The sequence below is a fragment of the Anabrus simplex genome, chromosome 3, assembly GCF_040414725.1.
Source record: "Anabrus simplex isolate iqAnaSimp1 chromosome 3, ASM4041472v1, whole genome shotgun sequence".
In the NCBI taxonomy this organism is placed as follows: Eukaryota; Metazoa; Arthropoda; class Insecta; order Orthoptera; family Tettigoniidae; genus Anabrus; species Anabrus simplex.
This window is the reverse complement of record NC_090267.1, coordinates 17,649,680-17,663,624: the sequence shown is the minus strand read 5'-3', so window position 1 is coordinate 17,663,624 and position 13,945 is coordinate 17,649,680. Positions and strand designations below refer to the sequence as shown.

At 39.7% G+C, this 13,945-nt stretch overlaps 1 protein-coding gene across 1 annotated transcript in view; it reads right to left on the bottom strand.

Annotated features, from left to right (window-relative positions):
* Nucleotides 1-10,637: 10,637 nt before the first annotated feature.
* LOC137498989 (zinc finger protein 271-like) overlaps nt 10,638-13,945 on the bottom strand; it is an 86,449-nt gene continuing 83,141 nt past the window's right edge. Inside the window, exon 4 of the mRNA XM_068226972.1 lies at nt 10,638-12,775. Coding sequence (XP_068083073.1) covers nt 11,560-12,775 — 1,216 coding nt within the window. The 3' untranslated portion in view covers nt 10,638-11,559. The remainder of the gene's footprint in view (nt 12,776-13,945) is intronic.

Here is a 13,945-nt window from a genome sequence, read left to right as displayed (position 1 = left end):
ATATGGCACATTCAAATTTGAAAGTAATTTCCATATCCCCCTCAAAATGTAACCCTGCATCATTTTCTGTGATTTCGCCCACCCACAGTGAGATGTGAGGATCAGGCTGATAGCACTCGCAGGTTATGTCATTCATTTCCCGATGTATTTTCAGAAACCATTGGTGTCACTGACTTAATTGAATATGGTATAGAGGTAACGGGCTCCTTACCTATAAGGTTTCTTCCATATAGGCCATCACCTCCTAATATTAAGGGCCTTAAGGAAATTATTGGTCAAATATTGAAAGATGGTGTCATTCGGCCCTCAAAGTCGGCGTATTCATCTCCCATTTTCTAGTGCCGAAACATCAGGCCAGTCATTGATTACAGGGCGTTAAACCGTAAGGTTGCATTGCAATCAGTTCCCCCTCCTGATTTGCATCCATGTTTTTCGTAATTTCGTAAGGCTAAATTCTTCACCATCCTAGATCTTAACCGGCGAGTGGTCGCGCGTGAGACTTTCTCTCACATTAAAATAAATATGACATTTTTCACAGTTTTGTGGGGCGTAAGGCTGAAATTTTCTACTGAAATGAAACGCAAGTTCTACCTTATATATTTTAGATAAAAATGAAATGATTAGCTGTGTGAGAGAGAGATGGCTCATGGCTTTTAGCGCCGGGAGTGTCCGAGGACAAGTTCGGCTCGCCAGATGCAGGTCTTTTGATTTGACTCCCGTAGGCGACCTGCGCGTCATGATGAGGATAAAATGATGATGAAGACGACACATACACCCAGACCCCGGGTCAGCGAAATTAACCAATGATGGTTAACATTCCCGACCCCGCCGGGAATCGAACCCGGGACTTCTGTGACCAAAAGCCAGCACGCTAACCATTTAGCCATGGAGCCGGATATGATTAGCTGTTTATTAAAGACACAAATTACTACATAAAATAACATATGCCATGCACATAAAAATAACTTCCGTCCTGAAGTTGTAAAAATAAAATCTCACACATGCATTATATCTAGTAATATTTACGTACAAAGCAAGGTTTCTGAAGACAATAACATTTTCGAAAACAATAAGTGTTCATAATACAAATACTAACGCGTACAACAGGAGTAAGTCTCCCGCTCCACTTCAAAATAACACCAACGTCATTAGTTGCGCGATGAGAGAAACTTTCACGCAGCGCGCACGGACAAATAGGAACCTTCGTTCTGACTAGGGTAGGCGGTGCTTACCCTTCAAATGTGAATCGCTCTACTCACGACAGTTATAAACTCAGCTAGAAGAGGGAACATTCACCTCCCTTTCATCACTGTGAAGTAATATCACAATAAAAAGTAATGTGAGAGAAAATCTCATATAGCGACCACTCGCGGGTTAACCAAGCACAAAACAAGATACCTCTGGGGGAAGAATAAAAAATCTGTCTGCTTTCGCTACAAACTGAAACTTTCACGAATATAATCACGTGCCTTTCGTGCTGCCCACGGGAGCGGCTGTTCTTACTAGCTTTTTGAGACCCATGACATGAAAGTCGGAAAATAAAAATATACCTTTTCTGAAAATTTTCTAATGAGGACTAGGAAAACATTAATATCAACAAGAATACTATAAATCAATTGCCAATTAAACATTAATATCAACAAGAATACTATAAATCTATTGCCAATTATTACAATTTCCACGTGGCTTTAAAATGAAACCACTGGGCATCTACGCATCTGTTACATGATTCATTGATGCAAGTCACTTTCAAACCAGTTCTGTTTTTCAATGAGCAAATTGTCATATCACATGTGTTACACTTTGAACTAACGTATTTACAATCTTCTGTGGAACTCTGCAAAGCAGTTCTTGGTTTTCAACAGGCAAGGTCCCACGTTGCATATTTCACACCATGATATTGTGCGATGAGGTTCATTATCTTCACTATAACTACTGTTCACACACTTCTTGTTATCAGCAAAGTTAGCTTCATTGACATTCCCACTACGTATCGCAGATGAATTTTCATCATCGTCAAACTGATCAACAATATGTGTGTCTAGCAGGAATCCTTCTTCACTCTCACGATCCACGTCTGAAATTTCTGATTCAGGATCACTGAGTATTTCATCAAGAATCTGCACAATTAACTCATTGTCGAGATCGCCTCTTCTAGCTAGAAGAACGTGAACCTTCCATAGCAAGATCTTATAAAGAAAGAAAAAAGTTTTAGAAAATTTTACTGTAAATTCACTGCGTCCCAGTGGTTTCAAATTGAAAACACATACATTTATGTACAAAGCTTCTACAGTAAATTTTAAAAATGCTCAAAAGTAATTTACTCTAGTCCAAGATATAATAACACAAAATATTTTACCTTCTGATCTTCATATGCACGTTAGAGACCTCAGAATAAAAAATATTTGCACAGAATGCATCAACTAGGAACAATGGCACGTCCGTCAGTAACAATCTAATGGTCCTGCTGTTGTGCGCACTCTACGCTAGAGGACTCTACAGAGCTGCGCGCGCGGCTGGTATCAGTCTGAAACCAGTGGGCCGCGTTAGCAATGCCAATGAAAATGCGGTTTCAAAGTGAAACCAATGGACCTCAAAGGGCTAGGCTGCTAGACAGGGTCTTCCGACATCAAGTTTGAATATCTGTACCACTTCCTAGATGATGTCATGATTTTCTCCGAAACCTTTGAAGAACGCCTAGCTCATCTAGAGGATGTCCTAAATCGCCTTCGGAAGGCTGGTTAACACGAGATAAGTCGCACAGCGGGGAAAACACCGCAATTATGGTAAAGTTGGTATCACTTGGAATAGGTGACAGATGACGGTCACCTTGCGCCATATCGTTGGCGGGGATGCGGACAGGGCTCTCATATGGGTGAATAACTGACAGTTCCATTCGGTGAGTCATAGCAGCCAGTATTTCGACGGTGCGGTCCTTTCGACCGCATGTGAGTTTCCGCGTTATTTGTTTAGTGCGGTCCATTGCACCGCATGCGACTTCCAAAGCGACGGGTTTTATTGACAGAAATAAATGAAGATAGCATACGAAAATTGTTGGATAGTGTTGAAAAAAGATGTACAGGAGAATGAACGCCTGCAAAATAAAAAGGATTTGGTTAGAAGACAACTCTTTCGTGAAGAGGGATTCGAGGAAGATGTTGATTTACCCGAAGGAGTAGATGATGAGACTGATAATATAGAAATCAATGATCATGATAGTGCTTGTGAAGAGTCGTCAGAGTCTGAGGATGAAGTTTTTCAAGTAAACCCCAATCAAGGTCAACAGCTATTCGATTACATTGATGGAAATGGTGAAACAAGATGGAATTATTTTCCAAATCCTAGTGCTGGTAGAGGAAGGGCTAAAAGGAGGAACACTGTTACGCATCTGACAGGTACGCTAGGCAAAGCTCGACATGCCACTACCATACTGGAATCTTGGAAGCTATTTTACCCTCACAGCGTCTTGGAGGAAATTGTTACCTTCACATATATTTGGCTGAGAAAAACCAGGGCAAACTATTCTAGGGAGAGAAATCCTAGTGATGCAACAAAGGCAGAAATAAAAGCTGTGATAGGTCGCTTAACATGAAGGATGATGTATAAGTTTGTATTTGTGTTTTAATTTAATTCAATGATGAGAGCAAAGTAAACAATAAACAACAAATAGCGACAATCAATAAGAAATGCAAAAACGGCGTATGTGTAGTTATCTGAGATCAATATGGGTGCGGTCATTTCGACCGCGTTCCACTTCTCGCGTAGCAAATTTAATCCGAATTCTCCCGGGTTAACAGTTAAGTGATCAAAGGTATCTTTTGCCAAGTCATCTATGTCCTTCTGAGCGCATATTGTGTCACCTAAACGAGTTCCAATCGATCATTCTAGAACACAGAACACAGTTTCAGTTTGACGTGCGACACATTCGGCGATCAGAGAATGTGGTCGCAGATGTGTTAAGCCGTATGTTTTCTGGCGAGGTCATTTCTGTTGACCCCGAGTAAAGTTAATCTATTTCTATACCTCGTAGTGTTAGTGCCATTTTAACTGATGCTCATATGCTATTTCGTGATATAGCAAAATATCAACGCGAAGATCCAATGCTGGCTCCTATTATAGAAAGACTTTCTCCTGGGGAGCATGTTGCCCATCGGAACACGATCAAAACATTAACATTTTAATTCCGGCCGTTCTTGTTCCTATAACCTTCAAGTATTACCATGAGAACTCATTCGGAGGACATTAGGGCATTCCAGAACTAGGGAGGAGATTAGAGAAACGTTTATCTGGAATAGTATGGACGGTGAGATTAGGGGGATGGTTAAAGCTAGTAAATTTTCTTTGTTTAGCAAGCCCACGTTGTCTACGAAAGTAGGGCTATTGTCATTCCATCAAGCATTTCGCCCTATGGAGAGATTATACATTATGTCGGGCCTTTCTCTCAATCTAAGGGGAATGGGAAGCAATTCATCCGTGTGTGTAGATCGTTTTACACAGTTTTCATGGCTGTTTCTGACGAGGCTTGCCATGGCTCAGTCCACTATCACCTGCCTTCATGCAATTTTTGCTTCGTTTGGTCCGTGTCAATATATAGCCTCTGTGAATGCCAAGGCATCCGCGTCTAATTTACTTTGCAAATCCGGTTTTGATCTATCCACTTCACATTTAACAACGTCACCGTATTATCCACAACCATCTCTAGCTGAAGGGTTAACCGTAATCTTCGAAAAGCCTTGAGCGCTTTTCATCATGAAGATAATTCTCATTGGGACATTTCAGTGCAAAGTCTATCTTTTGCATGCAACTCAGCGGTTCACGAGTCACACAAGTTTTCGCCCGAATCTCTTATGTTTAAGTTCATTCCAAACACCCCGTCGAACAATTTGTGGTCAATCAATGAGATTTTGCCAGAGACAATAGACACTTTTAATATCAGGGATCGGTGGAGAAAGGCCAAAACTAACCTTAAAGCTTCTCACGAGAAAGTGAAAAAGAGGTATGATCGTGAACGGAGACCTACCAATTTAAAGGTCAGAGATCAAGTCATGGTAAAAAAAAATTGTTCCTGCAGGCACACTTGACTCCAGATTTCACGGTCCTTATGTTATTCTGGATTTCTTAACGCCAGCCACCCTCTTGCTGATTAATCAAGACAGAGTGGACTTTTAGAGTTCATCTGTCCCAAGTAAAACCTGTATGAACTCTGAGCTTTCAGTATAGGCCATCAAGCGATGGCATTGCCAATTTATATATATATATATATATTTCTTTCCTTAGCATCTTAGTAACACTAAGTTTAAGTGAGGATTCCTTCCACCCCTTTTAACGGTAATAATTTATAGGTATTTATGTTTTGTTCAAACTATATTTTTCTTGTAAAAACCTTCCATTCAATAACTTCTTTCCTGTCTGTCATTATCTTTCCCCTACCCCCAATCCTAAGCGCGAAATTTCGTGCACACGTCCTACATGCCGCCAACCTCAACTCCACCACCCATAAATCGACTGTTCACAAAATCCGTTACTCTTGACCAGGAACTAATTGTTGCAGTGCCCTCAATTCATCAAAGGCCTATCGTAACAACTGGCGAGAGGTGCAGCTTCGGGGTAAGGGCCCGCCTTGATCCGGCCCAGTCTCCTCCTCAACGGCCAACTTGGGCACGATCATCGGTGGTAATGGTTGGGATACTGCATCACCACCGCCCACTTGATCCTTCGTGACCATCACCATCTCAACGTAGCTGGAGAGAGGATCAGAGTGTAATTGGGGGGTCTGGGGGACCCCAGCCTCGCATCAGCAGTAGCGGACGATCTTGCCGTCAACCTTGGGCATAACTGTCCAGACTTCTACGACTTCATAAATTATATCAATATTTATTTTGTTTAAAATACCTTGTGAATGTACATTCCATGAAGAAATTTTCTAACGTTGGTCTCTACTTTCAAATTTTCTTAAATGCCTAATCACAATTTGTACTAACCGTGGTAAAACATTAAGGGGCTGAAGCCTGTGAAGTTGAACTGAGCGCCATTTAGAAGGCCATCTGTGATGTAAACCTTGCAGTGTGTAGTTCGGAACTATAACCCTCAGATGTCTCTACTGTCGACATGTGGTGGGAGGACCGACAATTAATTTTCAATGTAATTTTGCATTTTCGATGTTTGTTAACATTAAGTGTTGTCAGCAGTACATAGCCTCCTTCTTCTTGAAATTATTAGCCAATCAGAAATGATAGTTTTTATTTTGTTAGCCAATCAATATTGGGAGTGTGCACAGGCCACCAGCCTAGAGAGTTCTGGAACTTTCCCCTCTGCTATAATAGTTGGGTGCTTTTGTGCCATGCTGTCTTCTTCGCTCTAGGCTAGAGTGCTAACGTTAGTGGAGTCAGTGGAAAGTATAGACCACCGTCAGAAGTCCACCAGCTCAAGGTAATGGCAGACACCTTTTAAATATGTAATAGCTTCAGAAAGCAGACTTCAGGGGAAGGCTTCAAAAATTAATTCTTAATGTAAATTTCTGAAGTATAATACCACGTTTTAAACGTAAAATTTCAAGCAAGTCTAAGGACTTCATTCAAATCCCTGCTGGGAAGGATGTAACTTAGGGAATGAGGAATGTTCATCCCCTTTTAATTCCCATTCAGTTTGGTAGGGGTGTGACAATGATTTTCTGAATGTTTAAATCATAACTTTATTTTGGAATTTAATATTTTCACCATCCAGTCACCCTCTGTAGTATAGGCTTAGTCTCTGTAACTTCGGGCCTTAAGCCCAGAGAGGAGTTTAAGTGTTTCAAAGTTTATTTCAAAAGAAGTGCTAGAATTTCGCCTCCTAGAATTTTGTTGATGGCCGATTTCTTAAACCTTTTGTTTTTATGCCTAAGGCCACATAGAATTGGCACTTATATCCTCTGTTTAATTTCTACTAACTCATAGTCTATTGTGGATCAGACTGTCGAGCAGAAAAGGCAATGAACTCTGTTTTCTAGGTTTATCTAGTGTTTGGATAAGACAATTGTGGCTTGGAGAGGCTAGATTGTAGTAAGTTTTGGAAATCAGTCTCCTAGAGTGTAAATTGAGTGGAGCAAAGGTGCTTTTTGAAAATAGCGTAGCTTTGGAGCTACAAGCTCATTTTATAAGTTATTGTAAATAAATTTTGACCGTGAGACAATGTGGTGATCAGAGCTGATGAACTCACCATTTGTCTATTCAAGGGTTGATTGTTGTTGATCATCAAAGTTCAAAGACGGAAAAAAGGAGAGGAAAGATATAACATTTCAAAGTTAAGTGTTTTGAATTCGGATCTGTCCACCCATTCAAGTCCGCACTTCTAACATCTTTGCAACCTACGATATTCTCGTAGCAGTAGTTATCACTGGTAAAGCAGACACCTCTAGTGGTACTAATCACAGGTGATATAAACACATGGTATGTCACACACAGTGGCTCCACTCACAGGTAACACACACCTATATGGTTTCACACATAAGTGTATTATTCACGAGTAACGTAGACCCGTGGTGTTCCTCAAATACTAGGACTGATCACGGGTGCTGGTATCCCCGTGGTGTTCCTCACTTAGTGGAACTAATCACAGCCATGTATACTCATGGTGTGGGCTGATGACTTTCGACGTTAGGCCTTTTAAAACAACAAACATCATCATCATCATAATCATACTCATGGTGTTGCTCACATAGTGTTACTAACTGTAGGTAATGTAGACCCACAGTATAGTACATTATGGCAATGTCCACAGGCAACACAAACCCAGGGTGTCCCTCTCATTATGGTATTACTACTCTCAGGCAACGCAAACACACGCTTTTACTCACAGAGTGGTACTTATCACAGGTGCCAGTCAAACGCGTGGTATTTTTCACGTAGTGGCACTAATCAAAGGCAACGTAGTGCCATGGCGTTTCTCATAAACTGGTACCATTCATAGGTAATGTGGACCATTCTGAACACAGTGGAACCGACCGATGGAATACACATAATGACCATTATCACAAAGAACGTCCAGACCAGTTTAGTGTTTCTCCTGTGTAGCAGATACCCACGGTGTTCCCCGGAAGGGGGTACTGGTTGCAAGTAACGTCGGCCCATTGTGTTCCGCATGTAATGGTACTAATCACAAGTATTCTCGTGGTTCTTATTGCATCATCCCTTCTCCACCCCTTTTAGTAGCCCCTTACTGGAGGCAGAGGATACCGTGTGTGTATTATTCATCAGCATCTTCCACTGCATTGGATAATATTTTTCGACACCTTATTGCACTACGTGTTGTTCTCAACAGTGACGAGTTTCGGATCTAATTGATGTTCTTCCTGATGTCACAGCCGCTGACGTAGTGCTCTGCATTTTAGATTCTCCTATGCCACTGTCTCCTAGGCCTCATTTAATATAGATAAGAAGGCCTTGGTCTCACTACATTATTACTTAGTCATATTTTCTGTAGCTAGTTTTGTTAAGATACGGAGTGGTCGAAGATGACTATACCTATCCCATAAAGTTTCTCGTATTATGAAAGATCCAGTATTATATTCGCTGTTTAAAGATTAGGACTATTCCATGCTAGATGTGTAGCTTCCGGAGTGCGTTCAACCAGAGAAAATTGTTATAACACTCAATTTCTTCACTGCAGCACTACTTTGTCTTTTCAATTTGATTTGAGAAAGGTTAGCTATCCTAGCAAACAAAAACGTCATAATAGATTACCTTGTCAAGGTTTATTTAATAACTCAAAATTTGAAATATCTGGCATAACATGTTAAAAGTTCTCTATATCTTTAATTTTTTCTTGATAATACACATACTGTCGAGCAAATCACGTTTATTGCAATCTACCACCTGCCCTTCCCTTTTCCACTCAAAACATCAATAATTCACTCTCTGTTGCTTATGTGTACAGTAATCCTTCACGTAGCCCAGCTCAATGGTACGAGTACAAATGTATCACTCTACCTTCCATTTACTCTGCTAAGCTTGTAAGATAACACCTCATGTGTAGCTTCCAAGGTTACACCAAGATATCAAATGATAGAAAATATTTACATTCTACTATATTTTGAATTCTCATGCAGTAGGCAGTGCTTAAATACACCTGAACATTCAAATGAAACTCAGTCTTTGATTATTTCAAATATGCCACTCCTCTCTGATAGTTATATACTCCTGTTATTATCATTATTATTATTATTAAGTCCAATCCCATTCTACCCTAAACCTTATTCTTTTGATTTAAATAAAACTAATCCAGCAGAACAAGGAAGTGAAACTTTCTAACTATTAAAATTTGGACCTAGACTTCAAGCATACTAGCAATATTCTGTATCAACACTCGGCGTCTAATCAAGTACCAAGAACATTTGGAAAATCATTGGGTTTATGGTTTGCGGTAGAAGGACAATTGAAAAGGAGACAAACTTCCCAAGATTAAAAAATCCCAGGATATAATCACCCCAACCATACGAGATTGCAGACATTCATTGGAGATTCTTAGATGCTAAATGTTCTCCCTGGCCTGATATACCATGTATTGGATTATCTTTTTCCAATCCAATCCCAAACTGAATATCTGCCTGATGGTTTACAATTTTCAGTTGAAACTCAAACCCACATACATCCAAAGTACAGATTAAAATATTTTGATCATATGAACTGATTACGAGGCCATCAATTTCAATTCATTAATAGGAGTAACGAACAGGTACTCTCTCTCTCTTCGTATCAATAAATAAATGTCCTAAAAGTACTTCCTTCTGGCCTCATGCTGTTCTTAATGTGTGCAGTTGGCCCTATTGACATTTGTTGATCATTCTCCCTTTTTTCCGTTTATCGACTTTCCCACTCGCTTTGAATGCTGGAATATGGACTCTCCTAAAGAGAAACATCCTCTAATTTAACTGGCATTTCTTTTACATTCCCCTGACCAAATATATACATTTATAAATAGTTATTTATTTAATCTTTCCTTTCCTGCATCTGTTTTCTTTGCTTTCATCCCCTGGAGCACCTCAAACCCTCAACTCTATCCCATATTATGCCTTACTCATATTCCAATCCTCTTATATAATTGCTTAAATCAAATGAAATCCGATATAGTTATTTGCATAGAACTGTTTCTGCCTCAGCTATTTCTCGTCTACCATTATCTTCGTTGTTCCTGCCGGTGGATTTTACAGGTATTCAGTCCCGGGACAGCCCCAACTCTCTGGTGCCAGGCATTACTTTATTGGCGTCTTTTTGTGCCTCTCCCAGATTGTCAACATACAAAACAAATTCCCTCAGATATTTTTCGGGACATACAGCATATTGAGAAAATACACCTTACTAGTGTTCTTATCTCCATACTGGAATTCATTTCCGTGCACATCACAGTGCACGCCACCGTTCTCCTGCGTTACCTGCCCCTAAATAGATCTGTTGTGGCAGACGTCACAGCCGGTGATGCACTACTCTTAAATATGCCATATTCTAGACTCCTCCACGCACCTGCCTGCCCCCATTTCTCTTTGGCTTCAAACAATAGGGATAGAGCAACCTCACCTGCATTCTTAATGTCCATGTTTTTCTAAGCATAACAATTGAATCCCGGAGATCTCTCGACATTCTGATTTTTCTGGGTTTCGGCTTCAAAACCATTGTGGAAATTACTAGGTGATATTACGTGTAATATAATCTGGCTTATTCATTTATCATCCAAGAACTTAAAAATACATTTCTTACAAATTGCTAAGACAATCCTGGAGGTTATCAGGAACGGCATTCCTGAAAAATGTGCGCTTCACACCCGTTTTACTTGAAACATTACATGGAAAAAAACTCTTCGCTCCACGTGTTCAGGAAGGATTCTGATGACTGTTCACATAGAGTTCTTATCACAGCATAATGTAACCCAAAAATAGAACATATGCCTGAGCTTTTAATATTGCCACATTCTTGAACATATCCAGAAAAATGCAGGCAGGGAAGGACCTATATACAGTGAGTGTATTTTCTTTACTTCCAAGCCTGTACAACAAACCAACATATATCTGCTAATAGAACAAAGAAGCTCATACATTTTTTCTGTGTTGTATGTGTCACACTATATATCACTGACTGTGAAAATTATTTCGAGACTTCAAACAAGGCAACGGCCATTCTAAGTGCATGTATTCCAGGTCATTTCCAGGTTTGACTATTTACTACAAGTAAATCCTGGAATTTCACATGAAGTGTGCGCTCTTAAATACTCCAAAGTCGAAATTTCTGAAGCTTTTTTCCAAGTGTGGAATATTTGAACATCCATCTCCAAAAAAGGGTTAGATATGTTTTCTGAGCTTCCATGAAAAACTTACTATTACATGATGCTTCACTTTCCAGAGTGATTTAATGGCTTTAACTGTTTAAGATGAACTTTATAAGCAAACATACCATTGCATACAGTTTAACATTAAGGTTTGCTTTAAGCTCTAACTTACTATTCCAAATAGAATCAAACTACTATCATGTTCCACAGTTCTCAAACGAGGTAAAGAGAATTCTAAGGAAAGATGGTATTACTGCAGTAAAGTTACAGTCTCTCTCCAGGGTGGCTTTGCAGATGCTTTTTCAGACTCTCCTTTATTTGGTATTTTCTACCGCATAAAGCACATTGAAAAGGTCTATCTCGAGAGTGAGTAGAAAGATGTGCTTTACAATCGGACTTTCTTAAGTACTTTCTACCACATATGGAACAGGAAAAAGGCTTCTCTCCAGAATGGGTAAGAATATGACTTTTAAGTATCTGTTTCGAAGAAAATTTCGTATCACACACTGAACAGGTAAAGGGCTTCTCTGCAGAATGAGAACGCATATGTACTTTAAGATTTTGTTTCAAGGAAAACGTACTACTACATACAGAACATCCGTATGGCTTCTCTCCGCTATGGATTTGCAGATGAACCAAGAGGTGCTGCCTATGAGAGAACCTCGAATCACACAAAGAACAATGGTAAGACTTCTCCCCGGAGTGACGACGTAGGTGGCTTTTAAGATGGGCGTGCTGAACAAAAGTACGACTGCATGTCGTGCACCGATAAGGTCTCTCTCCAGAATGAATTCGCATATGTACGATGAGCTCACTCTTCGTGCGAAACTTAGATGCACATTCAGTGCAGCAGTGAGGTTTCACGCCAGTGTGCTGTGTTAGATGGTTTTTTAAATCGTCCTTTCTCCGATATTTTTTATCGCACTCAACACATCCATATGGTTTCTCACCAGAGTGAGTTCGCAAATGGGTTGTAAAACTGCTTTTTAGGGAAAAGGCAGAATTACATACCGAACAACGATATGGCTCTCTATTATGTGTTCTCAGATGCTGCACAAGTGTGTGCTTGGTAAAATATCTTCTGTCACATTCTGAGCATTCGAACAGCCTATCACCAGTATGAGTTCTAAGATGGTTCCGAAACTGAGGATGTTGGGCACAGGAATAGCTACAAAAAGTGCACTGGTATGGCTTTATTACGGAGTGTATCCGCATATGCATATCCAGCCCCGATTTTTTACCAAATTGCTTATTACATATTGAACATTTATGTGGTGTTTCTCCAGAATGAGAAGCTTGATGGGCCCTTCCATAATATGGATCTTTAAACTCTTTGTTGCATATAGAGCATTGGTAGGGGCTACCTCTAGTGTGAGATTCTTTATGGCGTAAGAAAGCTCGGCTACAGATGTATGTTTTACCACATACTTCACACGCTAACGATGATGAAGATTGGGTCATTATTCCATGGTTCTTCATGCTGAAATATATAAAACCGAATCCCTTAGCATTTCTGCACAACACATACACCTATAGAATTCATCAACAGATGTGTCAAAATATTTCTTATATTATTAAGGACTTTTCCGATCAAACATTTGTCTGCAGTCCATATGTGCAACAGAGACTTTAATTTAGTATTACTACACATTTCAAAAAATTACAGAAACATGTTTTGTAACGTCTGGTATGTGAACGTTAATTTGGTAGATGGGGTTCCAATGGTCGTAGAGCATACCTTGAGACGTTAGCAACTCAGGGTATGTCAAATCGAAGTTATGCTCCATCTGTAGGCATAGCCATCCACTTACAGTTGGGTGACCCCTCAAAAGAAATTGAATAGCTGTGCATCTGTGTGTCGTTGTGAGGTACACGGACTACTACACCTACGCAGCTAAGCAGTCATTGTAGTAGAAATACCACGAGTAACTGGAGGGATGGAAGGACGAAGAACAGGATTACTAAATATCGAAGAAATATTCGGTAAACTGGGAAATGATGAGGACAAGGAATTAATGCGTGGTAAAGAGAATTACTGAGATGAAGGAGACGTGGATGCCGGCAGGATACAATTTACAAATAATGGGTTATAACATTTAGGGTAAACTGAAACAGAAGAGTGAATAAGGGAAGGTATCCGGGAGGGATTTCAGTCCTGATAATGAAATAAATAAACTAGCCGTGCATGTGGATTCAGGAAGAGATTATATGATTTGGGTGAAGATATCACAAAGCATAGAGGGAGAGAGAGAATTCATTATAGATTTCTGCTAGAACCATCCAATGGGATCTACTTTAAAAAACATTTTTGATGACCTTATTGATGCAATAAAATAAATTAAAAAAGGAAGAAGCGGAAATAAATATAATGAGAGATTTTAATGCAAGGGCAGAAGAAAAATCCAGTATATGGTAGGCAAATAGAAGACATATAAGTAGAAAGTATCAAAAGTAAAGATAAGGAATGCAACAAGATTGGAGGAAAACTACTAGAAGTGTGCGCAGTAGAATAATACTAGCATAGTACTAAACTGTGGATTAGTGGATATTGAAACATGGAATTTAAAGTATGTAGTTGATTTATGATCTAGTACCACAGATTTAGTTATGGCAAATAGAGAGACACTAAACTATATTCTAGACATAATGT